The following is a 17544-nucleotide window of genomic DNA, read 5'->3' on the forward strand; positions in this document are numbered from 1 at the left end:
TTTATTTATTTATTTTTATATCTTTTTATTATTTATTTTTATATACTTTCCAAAAAGGGGATGATGGCTAGGGGTCTTTTCAAACTTATTTCTGTGATGCACTGCCGTTTTCAATTTGCAATTGTTTTTTAGCTGGATCATCAGGTAAACATTCAGCCTGAACAATTAGTGTAAAACTAATTTCTTTCTCTCTTTTGTGGTCTTCCATTTCTTTGATTACATAATTATGATCTTTTGCCTTGGTTTCAAACTCTTGATTTTGTCAACCTTCTTTGAGTTTGAAAAAGTACAAGATTGATTTTCTCCCAGGGTTCTTTTCACGGGTGACACAGAAAAACCATTTTCTTTCCAATGCAATGAGGATGCAGTGGGCTCATTATCAGTATTTTTGGTTCACAGTGGGTGATCACAAACACACTGAGAGATGCTGATGTTGGTTGATGAAGAGTGCTTACCCCCACACCATACTATACTGTATTTAATCACTATCCTCGTTTCAATGTACATTGGTTATGTATATATAAAAAAATCGCTATTTATTCAACTATAATTCGTAGATATCATTTTCATCAATTTCCTCTAATAGATCCAATTGTACTTGTGATGAAATATTATCTTTTTTCGATGTTGTAGTGGTGGATATAGTATCAATTAATATTTCAGACTTTGTTACAACATCATTATTGTTGGTACTATTTTCTTGTTGTGATGATATATGTTCATTATTATTATTATTATTTCTTGGTGATTGTTGTTGTTCATTCAAAGGAGCAATATAATTAATAAGTTGACTTGATAATTGTTTTGCTAAAACCTTTCCACTTGAATAAAGAGGTTTTACTGCCTGTGCCGTTTTCTTTGCAGCCAATATACTATTTTCTTGTACTCTAGTCCATCCTTCTTTTACAATTTCCTCAATCTCATTTTCAACCAAATAATCCTCTCTAACTGGTTGCTGTTGTTGTTGAGTTGGAGATGTTTGTTTTGGTTGAGGTTGATTGGCTTGATTTGGAGTATCGTCCAACACTCTGTTGATCAGAGATTGACCAGAGTTGAATAAAAAGGTTGATGCTCCAAAGAGAGCTTTGGAAATACCGGTTGTGATGGGCTGCAAGTCCTTCATGGATGTTGTCAGCTTGTCTTGTACGCTATCCAAGATATCTGATGGTGGTCCCGATGGATGAATGGGATATTTGGATGGAGGGGGACAAGGGTTTTGTCTAAACAATTGAGTCTTCCACAATCCAAAGTTTCTAGTTGATGACCAACGACGGATCCACCATTCATTGTATGGTGCAAGTGTATTCAATTGAGTGATAACCGTTCTGCCATCCTCTATTTTCAATAATGATGCCATATGTGATAATAAACATAATAAATATAATTCAAATTGATCTCTAATCCATTTATCGCTACCAATATAATTATTATTATTATTGTTAGTGTTGTTGTTGGTTTGTTGTTCCAATGTAGTTAAAATATTATCGATAAATCTTCTATCAGATGATGATAGTTCTAAAACTTTATACAATGATTCATCTCTATATAATATATCTCCACTTGGTATCTAAAAAAAAATTAATATTAAAATTGAGAATGATGATTGATATTGTTCTTTTCTTACATCAATAATAACTTGAGTAGTTGAAGGAGGTGATTTTAAAAATAAATTATTTGAAGTACCAACCAAGTATGATTTTTGGTTATTTGTTGTAGTTTGTTGCGGTTGTTGTTGTTGTTGATTGGTACTACTACTACTACTACTACTACCATTACTTGAAAGAGATGAAATTTGATGTAGCGAAAGGTATGGTTGTAGAATTGACTTTGAAAATAAGTTGAGTGGGAAAAGATAAGAGTCTAGATCATGTCTATTCACTTCATTGGATCTATCCATATAGAATGACTGGTTGACGGCTGGATTCAATGAAAGGAATTGTTCAAAACTACGTGGGAAAAGTGAGACTAGTGATATGATTGAATCACAGACTGCATTGACTGGTTGAGGACAAAACTCTACAACACCACGCTCCAACATGAGTAATTTAAAAAGTACCAATGTACTTCTACCAAAATGATTCACCAACTTTTTAACAGATCCTTCCTCTCCCGTAAAAAATAATGATGGTTGAATTGGTATACGGTCACGTTCCATTGCTTGTTGTTCAGTTGGTAATAATACAGTTGAAGAAGAAGTAGAAGAAGAAGTAGTAGTAGAGGAAGGGGATGATAATGATGTTGATGACGAATCTCGTTGTCGTTCGTCCATTGAATCCTTTACTATTTGTTGTAAAAGTCGATTGTTTAATTGTTCTTTACATGTATCTTGAAATGATTGATTCTTTGTATCAAACCAATTGATCAACATATCATATTTTGTAAAATCACCTTGAGAAAAGAAACAATGAGTTGCTACTCTTAATTGTGTTGAAAATGTATAAAATATTGGCTAAGCACATATTGATCAAATAAATGTTAGTTATATATATAGTTCAATATAGTTTTCTTTTCTTTTCTTTTTCTTTTACTTTTTTGATTTACTTACAAAGTTTGATAAAATAAATATAGATTTTTGAATAGAGGAACGAGTATCTGAAGAAGATAAAGAATGTGATGGTAGATCCTTTGTATGAACTTGTTTAAAGTGTGCTATACCATAGAGACGATGAGATGGTGAAGAAATGGGATCGACTTCATTCAATATAAAAAAGGTGTAATCCTCTGAAGAGTTGTGTACACCATCAGGTATTGCAGAGAATGGTAATATATCCCAATCATATCTCTTTTTATCAATATTGTTGTTATCATCTAATGATGGATAAGTCCATTCTAACCTGTTACCAAGTTGATGATGGAATCCTACAACTCCAATATATTCAATCAATTTCATTTACTAACTATTACTACTATATCTATTTATCTCTATATTGATTGCTTTTAAAAAGTTAATACTTCTTTTGTATGAATGAGAGCAATAATAACAAGAACAACCCCAAATGTGGTTAGTCATCTTCATTTTTCGAAAATTAAATTAATTTATTAATTTAATTATCCAAAACAATATTCTCTCAAAAAAAAATAAAAATAATAATAAAAATGATTATTGTAAGATGAAAAGGTCTCCATTACCAAGGTCGTCGTCTGATATTCGGTTTGAATCGATAAGAGAGAGGAGGGAGAATGTGAGAGCATTCTGGTCGGCTAAAAAAAATTAATTAAAAAAATTAAATTATCGAGTGACTCGTCCTTCGCTGTGCTCAAAACCGAAATCGATTTACATTATTGAGGGGTTATTACCCACCACCCAACACAGATAATACTTTATTATTATTTATTATTTCTTTATTTTATTTAAATAACGAGGAAGAAACTTGAACACTTTATTGTTCTCTAGAAAAATATACTTATTCACCCCAACAACAATGTCAGTTCATCCACACATCAAGAGAGTCATCTTTACTGATCAACAAATTAAGGATCGTATCATAGAAGTTGGCAAAGAAATTACAAATGTATGATGATCATATACACACGCACAAACATAAGTATATTCTATAAAGAGAGGAGTGAAGAGTGGAATGGAGAGTGGTAATGAGTGAGGTTGTATAGTTTGTTATGTTTTGTTTTGTTTTGTTAAAACAATAAAATAAATAAATCAATGGTTTAAACAGTCTTATGTTCTTTGTTTTTCTTTTTCTTTTTCTTTTTTTTTGGTTACATATTTTTGAGAACTTCATCATTTCTTTGTTTTATTTGATTTATTTTCGATTTATTAATGATATATTCTTTTCTTTTTCTATTTTATTTTTTTTTAGGATTATAAAGATTCAAAAGAATTAGTATTAATTGGAGTATTAAAGGGATCATTTATGTATATGGCAGATTTGGTTCGTGCCATTAATCTCCCAAATACTCATGTTTCCGTTGATTTCATGTCGATCTCTTCGTATGGTCATGGAACCACTTCGTCTGGTGTCGTTAAAATTAATATGGATCTCAAGGCTGATATTGCTGGCAAGGATGTCATTGTCGTCGAAGATATCATCGACACTGGTTTGACACTCCAAAGCCTCCTTGTTAACCTCCAAGCACGTAATCCTGCCTCTCTCCAAGTCTCTGTTCTCCTCCGTAAAAAAGAAGCACTCAAGGTAGAAGTACCATGTAAATACATTGGTTTCGATATTCCAATTGTTTTCATTGTTGGCTATGGTTTGGATTTTGCCGAAAAATATAGAGAATTGCCATACCTTGGTGAACTCAAAGAAGAAGCATACAAAAACTAACCATCATGACACACATATATATTAATTATCTATAAATCCCTCCCTTTAAATTGTAAACAACTCAACCCAACTCAACTCTCTTCTATAATCTTATTATTATTATTATTATTATTATTTTTTTTTTTGATTGATCAAATGATATCATATTATATATTTGAAAGAGATAGAGAAGAGGAAATAGAATCCCTTATTTATTTATTTATTTATTTACAAAAAGTGTACAAGGTTGGTTGGATGATATTATGTTAGATTAGGTTAGTTAATTTTACAAATGATTTGTTTAAAAGGTTGTGTCACCATGGTGAATATTAATTAATATTAAATTGTGTGATTTGATGATGAGATATTTACAAAGATTATTTCAAAGGGATGTGATTAAGTTAATTTAGTTTATCATATCACAAATAGTATGAACCATAGCAACACCAGAACTACAAGATGGAACGATTGATTTATAGATGGTGGACGATAGAGAAAAACAAGACTTTTGTTTTTGACAGTATAGAGTACCACAGTTTTTGATGGCACACGATGACTCTGTGAATTCTACGAGTGAGTTGCACTGGTTTTGGTTCATACAGTTGTAGAATGCTACACTGGCATCGCCACATGCAGTGGTGGTGACTTGACCCTGTGAGAAACATCTGCCTTGACCATTACCACTACACAAACATGATTCACCAACCTTGCATCCCGACCCAGTCTCAAGGTTACAATTAACAGTTGGTGGAGTTGAAGTCATAAAGGAGGCAGCGTCTTGAACAGATTCACAAGTGTTACTGGTAGTATTACACAACAGTCCTTTAGTATGATCACATACTCCAAAGTCAACGGATGATGTTGAACAAGCACCACCTAGACCAACAGAGAATGGAGCTACACAGATACTAGATTGACCGTCATGTTGAAGTTGACAAATAGCATTGGATTGACATTTTTGTGTGTCGTCTGAACAAGTTTCACCTAGACCAACACGATTGGAACATGTGGAGGTGACGGAACTACAGAATTGATTGAATGAACATTGAATGTCTGATGAACATTTTGATGAGGGGTTGGCACAAACATTGTACATGCAGTCTAGTCCACTACCACATTCATGGTCTTGTTGACAGGATTGACCTAGTTGACCGTAGATCATCTCTGAGCAGACACCATATCTACAGGTACTAATCCCCTTACATTGTTTGTCATAGATACAAGGTCCACCCTTTTCAGATTGTGGTTGACATTCACCATAAAATGGATTACAAAATAATCCAGTTGAACATAGTGATTCTATATTTGTATCTGGTATCGTTCCACTAAAGTAATTAATTAAATAATTAAAAATTAAAAAGTATATATATTATTTTTGTTAATATTATAATATTTATAATATTTATATAATTTTGAGAATAAGTTGTAGGTACATACCAAAATTGACCGATACTACCAGAACATTGAACTTTGCTTCTAAGATCAATACATGAGGAGGATATTAATGAAATATTTAAAATAATAAATGATAATGTCAATAATAATTGTTGTTTGTTGATCATTTTTGTTGTTGTTGTGAGATTTAAATTGATAAATCAAATGTGATTGTATGTTTAAATAATTATTTGATGAATTGAATTATTTGATTGATTGTGTTATTATTTTTAGGAACCTTAAAAGTAGGGTTATTTATATTTTGTGATTGCGAAACAAACATGAGGGCAAAGGATTTATGAGAAAAGTTGGAAAGTTGGTTGATACCAAATTTATAAGATAAGAAACCTCCCTTCGTACAAAGGGAGTTGGTTGGTGTGTTGTGGGGGTAATAACAAATCACGACGATGGTACCCAATTGGTTGCTGCTGTTGCTGCTGCTGCTGCTGTTTCTGATTGTTGTGTTTTCAAAGATTTTGATATAACTAGATCACTGTCAATAAACAGTTTAAATCTTGATCGATGTCCAAATACCAACGATTCACACAAGTTGTGGTGGTACCCTATCATTCTTTTTTTGACAGATGAAAGAGCAGCAGCAGATGTTGTAAGTTTCCTTTCCAATACTTTTCTGCCAAAACCGCTAAACCCTTGCCTCTTGTCTGCAGTGGTGGTGGTTTGTCAAGATCTGTGAGAGAGAGCGGTTGCTGCTATTAGCTGGTATGTTTAGATTACTCGCGCGGTGCTCATAGCGAACACCACCACCACCATCACCAGAGAAACGATCGTGAATGGGCGGTTCTAAACGTTTACTTAAATCCATTCATTGAATGTATCCTTATTTACAATGATGGAGGAGGAGGAGGGGGGGTGCAACAGAGAATAGCCCCTATGAAATATCCATAAAAGATATACAACACTGCAAAGATGCCAGCACAACTACTCTTTCTCTCCTGTTGTGTGTGGAGGGGGTTAGCAACCAATGGCGCAATCAGAGTTCAATCTCCAATGATCAATTTCATCGGAATGATGAAACTCTCTATTTTATTATTTTTTTAATATAATTCATTTTATAGGGGAGAAGATATCTAGTACAATGAGATCAATCAAGACAGTGATCTACAACGCAACAACCCTAACAGATAAAGAAAGGAGAAGTTGTAACTTTATTGGTACAACAGCAGCATTAGGAAATAATCTTTTGGATTGAGGGGCAGATCAATGATTTTGTTGTAGCGGTGACTGCCAGTCAGTGGCAGGTAGTTAGTTGAACTACTATAAATGAGATGTAAACCATCAATCAAATAGATCTAAATCTATAGTCTAGGCTAGAGAGGAGAGTAGGTAGAGTCTCTCTAATAACTTATGACTATTAAAAGTAAACTACCGAAATAGGTAGTAAGTGTTGGTGTCCCACGTTGAAGAGGGTGGTGGTATTCCCTTAATCGTTAGTTAACTATGTAAGATTAACAACAATTATATTACATTGGTGTTTATTACCCCCAAAGAAGAAGAAGAAGAATAGTTGATTGTGTGAGTGAGGAGCTTTGGAAATGACTGTCATGACATTAATCAATCAATCAATTAATCAATTAATCAGTGGGGTAAACAAATTATTATTATTATTATTATTATTATTATTTTTCATTCATTCATTCATTGGTTAGAATATATAGAAATTAGATAACATGTCAAACATGTCATCCATCATTGCTAATTCTATAGAATTTAAATATTAATAATATTATTTATTTTATAGAACACCTAAAAGTATTTAAACACCATGGTAACTATCATCATACAAACATACATACAAACAAACATACAAACAAAACAATTAACCAACTAAATCAACTTACTATAGTAATATTATTAATTATCATCAACAACAAAAACAAAAACAACAATATTTATTTATTTCCAAAATAATCCTATACTTTAATCATGTTTAAATTATCATTAAGATCTTTATTATTAATTTCAATCATTATTATTTCAACAATTAATAGTGGCAGTGGTGGTGTTATTGTTGTTAGAGGAGAGCAATATATATTCCAAGGTAGTTTTAATAAAGATGATGGTGGTAGAATTACAATTATCAAAACTTTGACTGGATGGTCATTGACAAGTGACGTTGCAATGAAGACACCAATGCAAAACAAAGTTGATATTATCATTGATTTTGTACCTGCCAAAGGTTCAAATACCTCTGATGAAGGTTTCCCATTAAAGTTTGTGTCTACTGGTTTCCCCACTCCTTCAAATGTCACCATCTACCAAGTCAGTGTCAACGATGTCTCTGGTGTACCATCAATGGACGATGCAGTTGCTCAAGCCACCAAAACCAATGCTACCGATCGCTTTACACTCCAAATTGAAGATAAAAAGAATAGCTTTACTGCTCCATTAGCCTATGCCCTTCAATCGACCACTGGAGCCACCACCAATAATCTAACAACTACTACTTCTTCACCCTTCACTACCACTACATCTGGTAATCTAACAACTACTACTTCAACCTCTACAACTACTTCATCATCTACTACAGGTGTTGATGAACCAGTTACTACAACTACAACAACTAGAGCAACCACTGGTAATTCAAACATACTCATCCCATCAACATTATTAATCTCTATCATTGTTACCATTATTTCAATTCTTTTATAAATCAACTCAACTAAATATAGTTATAGTTAACATAATTGTTATATAGATATATTACTCATCCATTCACTCAACAACAACAACAACAATTAATAAAAGTTGTGTATTTGTATTTATTAAATAAAATAATTGATTAATTAATTAATTTACGATATTGTTTGTTTTGAATTTGGAACATCCAAAAAAATTGGAGGGAAATTGTATAATATATTATTTAGTTTTGAAATCATATGATGAGGAGAAGTGTAAAGGTTAAGAAAGAGGTGGAAGAAGAAGAAGATTACTTTGGAGGTAGTGAAGAGGAGAAAGAAGAGGAATCAGAGTCAGAGGAGGAAGTTAAACAAAAGAAGAAAAGAGTAAAACGAGAGACTGTTATTTCGACGACCACGACGACAAAGACTAGTAAACGAAGATCATCAATTAAAATTAAAGAAGAATCAGACGAGTCAGAGGAAGAATCAGAATCAGAATCAGAATCAGAGTTATCAGATTCAGATATAGATATAGAGAAAAAAAGAAAAGTAGAACATTCAATTAAATATCATCAATTTAAAGCAGATGATATTAAATTGATTAGAACTAATTTATTACAATGGTATCAAAAGAATAAAAGAGATTTACCTTGGAGATTGAAATCATTACCAATAAAAGACAAAGATGGTAGTGTGACGGTCAAACAACTAACACAACAAGAACATGCATATAGAGTATGGGTTAGTGAAATAATGTGCCAACAAACTAGAATATCTGTGGTGGTTGATTATTTCAATAGATGGATGACTGAATGGCCAAGTGTTGGTGATTTGGCAAGAGCAACATTGGAAGATGTCAACAAGGTTTGGGCTGGACTAGGTTACTATCGTCGTGCAAAACATTTACATCTTGGTGCACAGTATGTTGTCAGTAACCTCAAATCTATCATTCCAGGTACTCCAGATGGTTTGGTAAAGATACCTGGTATCGGTCCATATAGTGCTGGTGCCATTTCATCCATTGCCTTCAACAACTCTGTACCACTTGTCGATGGTAATGTCATTAGAGTACTAAGTCGATTAAGGGCAATTGGTTCAGATCCAAAGAAAAAAGATTCAATTAAATTGCATTGGAAGTTGGCCGGTGACATTGTAGACCCTTCTCATCCAGGTGATTTTAATCAATCACTTATGGAATTAGGTGCAACAGTTTGTACAATCACCTCACCACTTTGTAATCAATGTCCAATCAATACAATATGCAATGCTAAAAAAGAAATGGAAAAAGATTCAAAGACATCAAAAACAACAACAACAACAACAACAACAACAAAGAATTCCATTTCAAATTATTTTATAAAGCAAACAAATAATAATAATAATACAATTAAAAAAGTTGAAGAGAAAGAGGAGGAAAAGGAAGAGTCTGAACCGAAAATAATGGATATTGAGGATTTATGTAAAGTTTGTGATAGTTGGTCAGATACTGATTCACCAACTACAACTGTTTGTAAATACCCAAAAAAGGTCAAGAAAACAAAAGCAAGAGAAGAGAATGTTCAAGTATTTATCATTCAAGATGTAGATACTGATCTGTTTTGGGTGGTTCAGAGACCTGATCCTGGACTATTGGCAAATCTTTGGGAATCTCCTTGTCACATTACTACTTTGACGACCGCAACTAAAAAAAAGGCAAAGACGAAAAAGGATCAAGACTCTGATTCAGATTCAGATTCAGACTCTAGTTTGTCAGATGAAAAAGAACAAGTACAAGTTGGAAAAAGAAAAATGAAGGAGAAGAAGAATAGTAGTAGTATTAAAGTAAAAGTAGAAGAGAATCAAATTAAAGATACAATTAAAAAAATATCAGCGGCAATGTCAAATGCAATAAGTATTCAATCGATTAAATCATTGGGTAGTACAAAACATATATTTTCTCATATCATACAACAATTGGATGTTCATTTGGTGCAAGTTAAATTCAATCAAACCAAAAACAAATCTACCGTCAAGGATAAACAAAATCATAAATGGGTAACAAAAGATAAATTAATGTTGATTGGTATATCCAATCAAATGAAAAAATGTTTTAAATTAATTAAATAAATAAATACCAAGTGTCTGCTAAAATAATTAAACTATTTATTACGTTTAAAAAAAAAGAAAAAACGAATGAAACATCGAGTAACCGATCTTTTTTCTGTATTGTCCAACAATATTCAAACAAATAAACATATTATAATTAGATATTATATTATATATACATACATAGATATACAACCAACCTTTTTATTTCAAAATGGGACCCAAAAAGAAATCAAAAAAAGTTATTAATACAGTGACAACAACAACAACAACAGATGATCTAGATTTAAATCATCGAGAATCATTACCAGTATTGATTCAAAACAAGATTATAGATTTATTGGTGAATGAAAGATCAGAGGTTTTTGAAAAGACATACATTACATTTACAGATGAATTGTATCAATTGGCCAAAGTCAACAAAAGATGGTTTGCATTGATCTCTTCAAGAATCGATCAAGTCAGTGTCAGGGAGCTCACCAATAAGCCATTCAAACCTTCTGGTAGAAAGGTTCATCCATTGATCAAGTTACTCAAAGTTCAACAAAGCGACAAGTACTCAATCATCAGACGTCTCAAATCACTTCTACTAGACATTAAACCAGCCACCACTCAAGAAGAAGCAAATTGCATCAATGAAATGTTTAGAAAGATTGCATTGCAAGAAAAGTTTCCCTTTACATCATCATTGGAACACATCTACTTTCCAACCGGCTGGTGGGACGAATACGATATTGCAGAGGATTTCGAACGCTTTTTCACCGAGGATTACATGAGGAAGTATTCTTGCACGAGTAAAACGACTGGATTAGGTTTCAAAATGACCAAAATCTTTGCAAATCTTTCCTCAATGACATTGACATTGGACTATGAAACACGTGATGGTGGTACGATGCTTGGAATGATTAAAACAATCAAAGAGCATATGACACAAGTAAAGAATTTGTCTTGGAGTATTGAATGTGGATCGGATGGTGAAGGATCTGAATATGACAGTTTTGAACCTCTTTGGGATCACTCAACAACCAACTTTAACCTCGAACAACTTTCAATCGATTGTTATGGAATGAAAATGAAACATTTATATAATGTATTTAGAGAGGAATCCAAGTTGGCATTTTTCAAAGCTGCTCATTATGTATTGAAAAGCAATACTGATGATTTGGATATGGCAGTTGATTCAATTAAAACCAATAGTACAATGACAAGTTTGAAATTGAAAAACATTTATTCCAATTTAACAAACGATGAAAAGATTAAAATTCAAAAAGCATTGGCATCCAACCAAACCATTACCAATTTATCAATTTGTCAAGATCTATTTGGTGTATCATCGTCCAATTCAACTGATATTCTCAGTCAATCATTAATTGAATTCCAATATTTTGAATCAACACAATTTAATATTAGTGGTATGTATACGACGTATAATGCGTGATAGAAACAAAACATCGAGTGTATAAATATTTACATTCATTCCATTTTTTTTTTTTAGAACCATTAAATAATTTAAATGTTATTAATTCATTAATAATGATTATTGAAACCAATAGTCATCCAAATCTTAAATCGATTGGTATCAGAATGGATAAAGATTATTTAGATAAACAACTCAAAGATAGATTTATCAAAGCATGCAAGTCAAATACAACTCTTGATACTTTTAAATTCAAATATCTATATCCTTTAGAATCATTTGAATTAAGATTACAAGATGTATCATCATCCAATAATATTGATGAAAGAATTAACAACTTTTGGAATAGAATCAAAAACTAACCACTGGGTTTTTTTGATCGATCTTTTTTTTTTGTATTGTTCAACAACAATAATAATAATAATAATAATATTCATATATATAAACACATATTTATACATTCATAACATATATACAACCAACCTTTGTATTTATTTAAGTTTAAAGAATCCAAGTTGACATTCTTCAAAGCCGGTGCTTATCGTGATACGGCAGAATTGGAAAGTAATGCTGATGACTTGGATATGGTAGGTGATTCAATTAAAACCAATAGTACATTGGCATGTTTGAAATTGAAAAACATTTATTCCAATTTAATTAAACAATGAAAAGATTAAATTACAAAAAGCATTGGCCAAAGTCAACAAAAGATGGTTTGCATTAATCTCTTCAAAAATCAATCAAGTCAGTGTCAGGGAGCTCACCATGAATCCATTCAAGCCAGCTGGTAGAAGACTTCATCCAATTATCAGACTACTCAAAGTGCAACAAAACGATAATTACTCTATAATATTAGACGTCTCAAATCACTTGTACTCGACATGGAACCACCAACAACTCAAGAAGAAGCAAATTGCCAAAATGGGATGTTTACACCATCATTGGAACATCTACCTTTCAACAAACTATTGGGACGAGTATCATATTGCAGAGGATTTCGAGGGCTTTTTCACAAAGGATTTCAGTAGAAGATATTCTAATGGGAGTAGATCAATAGGATTTTTTAGAATGACCGAAATCTTTGCAAACCTATCCTCTATGACATTGAAATTGGATTATGAAATACCAGATGGTGGTTCAATGCTTGCAATGATCCAAACAATCAAGAAGCATATGACACAAGTTAAGAATTTGTCGTGGAGTATCGGATGGTGAAGGATCTGGATATCCTGATATCGAACCTCTTTGGGAGCACTCAACAACCAACTTTAACCTCGAACAACTTTCAATCGATTGTTATGGAATACAAATGAAACATTTATATAATGCCTTTTGCGAAGAATCAAAACTACAAAGTTTTAAAGTTGGTGGTGATGGTGATCCAATGGAATTGGAAAGTAATGCTGATGACTTGGATATGGCAGTTGATTCAATTAAAACCAATAGTACATTGACAAGTTTGAATTTGAAAAACATTGATTCCAATTTAACAAACGACGAAAAGATTAGAATTCAAAAGGCATTGGCATTCAACCAAACTATTACCAATTTATCGCTTGGCCCAATCCAAGGTTTATTTGGTGTATCATCCATTTCAACTGATATCATAAGTCAATCATTAATTGAATTTAAATATTTAGTATCAACTGAATCCCATATCAGTGGTATGTATATATATTTAATTGTACTTACCTTTTTGTTATTATTTTTTTTAGAACATTTAAATGTTATCAATTCAATAATAATGATTATTGAAACCAATAGTCATCCAAATCTTAAATCGATTGGTATCTCTTTAGATATCAATGATTTAGATAAACAACTTATTGATGGATTTACCAAAGCATTCAAGGCAAATACAACTCTTGATACCTTTAAATTCAAATGGTTTGAATTAAGATTACAAGATGTATCCTCCAATAATATTGATGAAAGAATTAACAACTTTTGGACTAGAATCAATAAAGAAGACGAAAGTGAGTATACTCGTCATTCTAGAAGAACAAGAAGAACTGAATAGAGCATCAATAAAATTAAATGATTGTTGAAACAAACGTTTATCTCAATCTTTAATCGATTTGTAGCAGTGTATCCATCCAAAATATATTTTGTTTATAATTGATTTTCAATTGTATTTAAAGTTTGTCTACTCTTTTCTAAATTATTTCTTTCTCTACTGTATTCATCTATCATATTGATTAAAAAATTAAATATTAATATTAATAATGATCATTATACAAATCATGGTACATTATCTATACTTACCAAGAGTTAAACTATTAACATTATTACAAAGCTGGCTAGTTGATATCAATTGAGGAGAGGAAGAAGAAGGGGACTTTTCATCGTCATTTACTCTTAAATCTGGTTTACTTGATGGATCTTTGACCCTACTTTTGGTTAAATTCAAATTATACTCTAATTCTTTTCTTTTTTGATTGATTTTGTTTATACGTTGTATAGTATTATTTTCTAAATTTAAATCAATAAAATAAATTAGATAAACATAAATTATATATATATATAGATATTTAATATTCTTTAATTCATTTGGGGGTTAACATACCTATAGATTGTTTATCAATGTTCATATTTGAATTCCAAGATGATACATTTTTAATATCTTGATCTATTTGTTTTAATTGTTTATTTTTCTCTAATGTATCTTGTTGTATCTAATAAATAATAAATAATTGTTAATTGAGGAATTGAAAAGAAAAAGAGAGAGAGAGAGAGTTGATTATTATTATTATTATTATTATTATTATTATTATTATTATTATTATTATTATTATTATTATTATTATTTACCATTTGTATTTTCATTCTAAGATTATCCAATTCACTATCTAATGCTTGTTTTTCTTTTCTAGGTGTTTGATGTGATCCGTTATTGTTATTATTATTATTATTATTTCCACCATTAAAACTATTAAATAGATTAGGAGGATTATTTTCACCGGGTAATATTAAATCAGCAGGAATATTAAATATGTTTGCAAGTGTAAACAATTCAAACTTGTCCAAATTCTGTTTAAAGTTATCATTTAACATTGTCCATACTCTATCGGTTCCCTTTTTTTTTTTGATTAATAATAATAATAATTAATGGTTAGATAGATAGTTGTTTCTTTTATATATCTTTTTTGATCACTTTGTCTTTTTTTTTACCTTTACAATATTACTTGCAGATTCTTGATTTTGGTTGATTACATTGTGACTTGAAAGATATCCATCTAAATTGTTTGTTTCATTTGCAATGATATCATATACAGATTCTTTGATATCATCGATCAGTGCAAGTGGATGATAGGTAAAAAAGTCTCTTTCACGTATCATCTCTGCTACCTCTTCTTCTTGTTGTTGTTGTTGTTGTAGTTGTGGTAGTAGTTGATTATTATCTATTTGTTGTTTAATACTCATTATATCTATCTATCAATCTGATTATCTATCTGTATTGCAATATCTTATTTGATTTCTAGTAGTAAACAACTGGTTGGTTGTTCGTGTGCAAGCGATGAAAACCAATTTAGCAAATTCGAAAAAAAGGAGGGAAAAACTAAACAACCACAACTCTCAGCTCTTGTTAATACTAACACTGACCATCATCATCATCAGCATCATCATCATCGTACTACTATTGTTATTACTATTACTTATTATTAATCATCATTATGTAAAAAGAGAAGATTAGAAATGATTACTCACATGAGAGCTCTGAAATTTAAATTAAATTAAAATTGTTTTTTATTCATTCGTTCGTTTTTAGAGCAGTATTCATTAATGATGATGATAAAGATATAATAGTAGTAGTAGTAGTAGTATTAGAAATAGAAGAAGAAGAAGAAGGATGTTTAATATTATTAAAAGTTCAACGAGTAATGTTGCTTGTTGTAAAAGATTACTACTACTTCAACAGTCACTGACTAAAGGTAGTAGTAGTTGTATGAACCATTACTATTATTACTGTAGTAGTAGTACTTCATCTTCTTCATCTTCATCATATAATAATAATAATAATAATAATAATAGAAATACAACATACAAGAGTAAAAGTAAATTCTCACCTTTTGATCATAATAAACATAACAATAATAATAATCAAAAGAATAATATATTTGTACAATCAACTATAGTATCTACAAGAGTAGGAGCAGAACATTTATCAATAACAAAGGAAATGTTGGCAGAGACTAAATACCAAACCATCTATCATCAAAAGGATGATGATCAAATGGGAGAGGTGTTGAGAGGTGTCGTTCCATATGACTATGAATTTGTGTCGAGAGCAAGAGAGAGATGGGTTGGAATGAACATTATCGATATGTTTATGAAAGAGTATAGACCACATCCAAGGGAACTGTACGAGATCAAGATTGCAATGGGAAAGATATTGGTCAATGATCTCCCGACGACGGCAGACTATGTCATCAAGAGTGGTGACACTTTTAAACATATTGTACATCGACACGAGATTGATGTATTGGCATTGGAACCAACACTGATTGCCGAGACATTGGATTATTTGGTGGTGGACAAGCCACCCTCGATACCGGTGCATCCGGCCGGTCCGTACAGACACAACTCTCTCACCTTTTTACTGGCCCGACAATTTGGATACACTAACCTACTCGCATGTCACCGTCTCGACAGGTTGACAAGCGGTGTGGTCGTATTGGCCAAGAACTCAACAGCAAGTGGTCGACTTGGAAAAGTGTTTAAAAAAGGTGACATTGACAAAATCTATTTGGCAAAGGTGAAAGGAATGTTTCCCTACTTGGAAGAGACGATGGTTGCCAAACCCATCATGGTGCTAAACGAGATAACAGGGTTGGGTGTGGAAGATGCGCGGGGTAAGCCATCCACCACCTTTTTCAAGTTGGCACACTATAACAAAGAGAGTGACACTTCAATCATTTGGTGTCGTCCCATCACTGGAAGAGGTCACCAAATTAGAATACACCTCAAATCGATCGGGTTCCCCATCACCAACGATCCACTCTACAATGATGATTTCATCCGATCAAATAGTCATCAAGCTGCTACCCAAGCTACAAACTCTTGGAACAAAACAACATTAATCAGTCAATCAGATAAATATAATCAACAAATGAAATTAAAAGAATTTAAATTTAAATCAAAAGAAAAAGAAAATCAAAATGAAATAGAAAAAGAACAACAACAACAACAACAAAAAGATGAAGATAATATAGTTGGACATCAATTAAGTCTTGAACAAGTGAATATAGTTATGCAATCGAGTATACAAGAATATAAAGAAAAAGTTAAAAGTATTCGACAAGACAGTACATTGACAGACGCTGAAAAGGATGAAAAAGTTAAAAGTGTTGCTCTTCCATGTTTGGATTGTTGTCTCGAACGGTTTTATTCACTTATTGACAATGGAACACCAGTGGAATCATTGATCAACGACACTCAAATTGCTCAATCACTTTTACAACAACACCAATTTAGAAAGAATCCAACACACTCTATACATCTACATTCTTATAGTTACCAAGGTCCTGATTTCCATTATGTTTCCCAAGTTCCTCTTTGGGCTACTCCAAACAACAACAATAAGAAATAAATTAAAATTAAAATTATTATTATTATTATTAAAATATCAAAGGTTGAGGAACCTTTCTTTCGTAATTTATTCCAATTTTTTTTAGTATTTATTTTTACTCTAACTCTAGAGTACCAA

General features: G+C 31.7%; 8 protein-coding genes across 8 annotated transcripts; 4 read left to right on the plus strand and 4 right to left on the minus strand.

Annotated features, from left to right (window-relative positions):
- Positions 1-85: 85 nt before the first annotated feature.
- On the minus strand, positions 86-208 carry DFA_02274 (uncharacterized protein; the record flags this gene model as incomplete). The annotated part of the gene is made up of 1 exon (XM_004366607.1): positions 86-208. The coding sequence occupies one exon, from the start codon at positions 206-208 to the stop codon at positions 86-88; it is 123 nt and encodes a 40-aa protein (XP_004366664.1).
- Positions 209-544: 336 nt separating this feature from the next.
- On the minus strand, positions 545-2890 carry DFA_02275 (uncharacterized protein; the record flags this gene model as incomplete). The annotated part of the gene is made up of 3 exons (XM_004366608.1): positions 545-1567; positions 1625-2449; positions 2546-2890. The coding sequence occupies 3 exons, from the start codon at positions 2888-2890 to the stop codon at positions 545-547; spliced, it is 2193 nt and encodes a 730-aa protein (XP_004366665.1).
- Positions 2891-3422: 532 nt separating this feature from the next.
- Positions 3423-4283, plus strand: hprT (hypoxanthine phosphoribosyltransferase; the record flags this gene model as incomplete). Its single annotated transcript, XM_004366609.1, has 2 exons — positions 3423-3512; positions 3816-4283. 2 exons carry the CDS (start codon positions 3423-3425, stop codon positions 4281-4283), a joined length of 558 nt encoding a protein of 185 aa, XP_004366666.1.
- Positions 4284-4668: 385 nt separating this feature from the next.
- Positions 4669-5824, minus strand: DFA_02277 (uncharacterized protein; the record flags this gene model as incomplete). The annotated part of the gene is made up of 2 exons (XM_004366610.1): positions 4669-5587; positions 5700-5824. The coding sequence occupies 2 exons, from the start codon at positions 5822-5824 to the stop codon at positions 4669-4671; spliced, it is 1044 nt and encodes a 347-aa protein (XP_004366667.1).
- Positions 5825-7640: 1816 nt separating this feature from the next.
- DFA_02278 (uncharacterized protein) lies at positions 7641-8366 on the plus strand (the record flags this gene model as incomplete). Its single annotated transcript, XM_004366611.1, has 1 exon — positions 7641-8366. The coding sequence occupies one exon, from the start codon at positions 7641-7643 to the stop codon at positions 8364-8366; it is 726 nt and encodes a 241-aa protein (XP_004366668.1).
- Positions 8367-8593: 227 nt separating this feature from the next.
- MYH (mutY like protein) lies at positions 8594-13857 on the plus strand (the record flags this gene model as incomplete). Its single annotated transcript, XM_004366612.1, is given in 7 exon segments — positions 8594-10397; positions 10720-11832; positions 11916-12136; positions 12338-12461; positions 12694-13006; positions 13026-13501; positions 13553-13857. The coding sequence occupies 7 exon segments, from the start codon at positions 8594-8596 to the stop codon at positions 13855-13857; spliced, it is 4356 nt and encodes a 1451-aa protein (XP_004366669.1).
- Positions 13858-13949: 92 nt separating this feature from the next.
- DFA_02280 (uncharacterized protein) lies at positions 13950-15260 on the minus strand (the record flags this gene model as incomplete). The annotated part of the gene is made up of 5 exons (XM_004366613.1): positions 13950-14023; positions 14103-14309; positions 14404-14512; positions 14649-14912; positions 15009-15260. 5 exons carry the CDS (start codon positions 15258-15260, stop codon positions 13950-13952), a joined length of 906 nt encoding a protein of 301 aa, XP_004366670.1.
- Positions 15261-15687: 427 nt separating this feature from the next.
- Positions 15688-17427, plus strand: DFA_02281 (uncharacterized protein; the record flags this gene model as incomplete). The annotated part of the gene is made up of 1 exon (XM_004366614.1): positions 15688-17427. One exon carries the CDS (start codon positions 15688-15690, stop codon positions 17425-17427), a length of 1740 nt encoding a protein of 579 aa, XP_004366671.1.
- Between the last annotated feature and the right edge of the window lie 117 nt (positions 17428-17544).

The sequence above is a fragment of the Cavenderia fasciculata genome (genome assembly GCF_000203815.1).
Source record: "Cavenderia fasciculata unplaced genomic scaffold Scf_Dfasci-G-b-143d02.r1-5, whole genome shotgun sequence".
Lineage (NCBI taxonomy): Eukaryota > Evosea > Eumycetozoa > Acytosteliales > Cavenderiaceae > Cavenderia > Cavenderia fasciculata.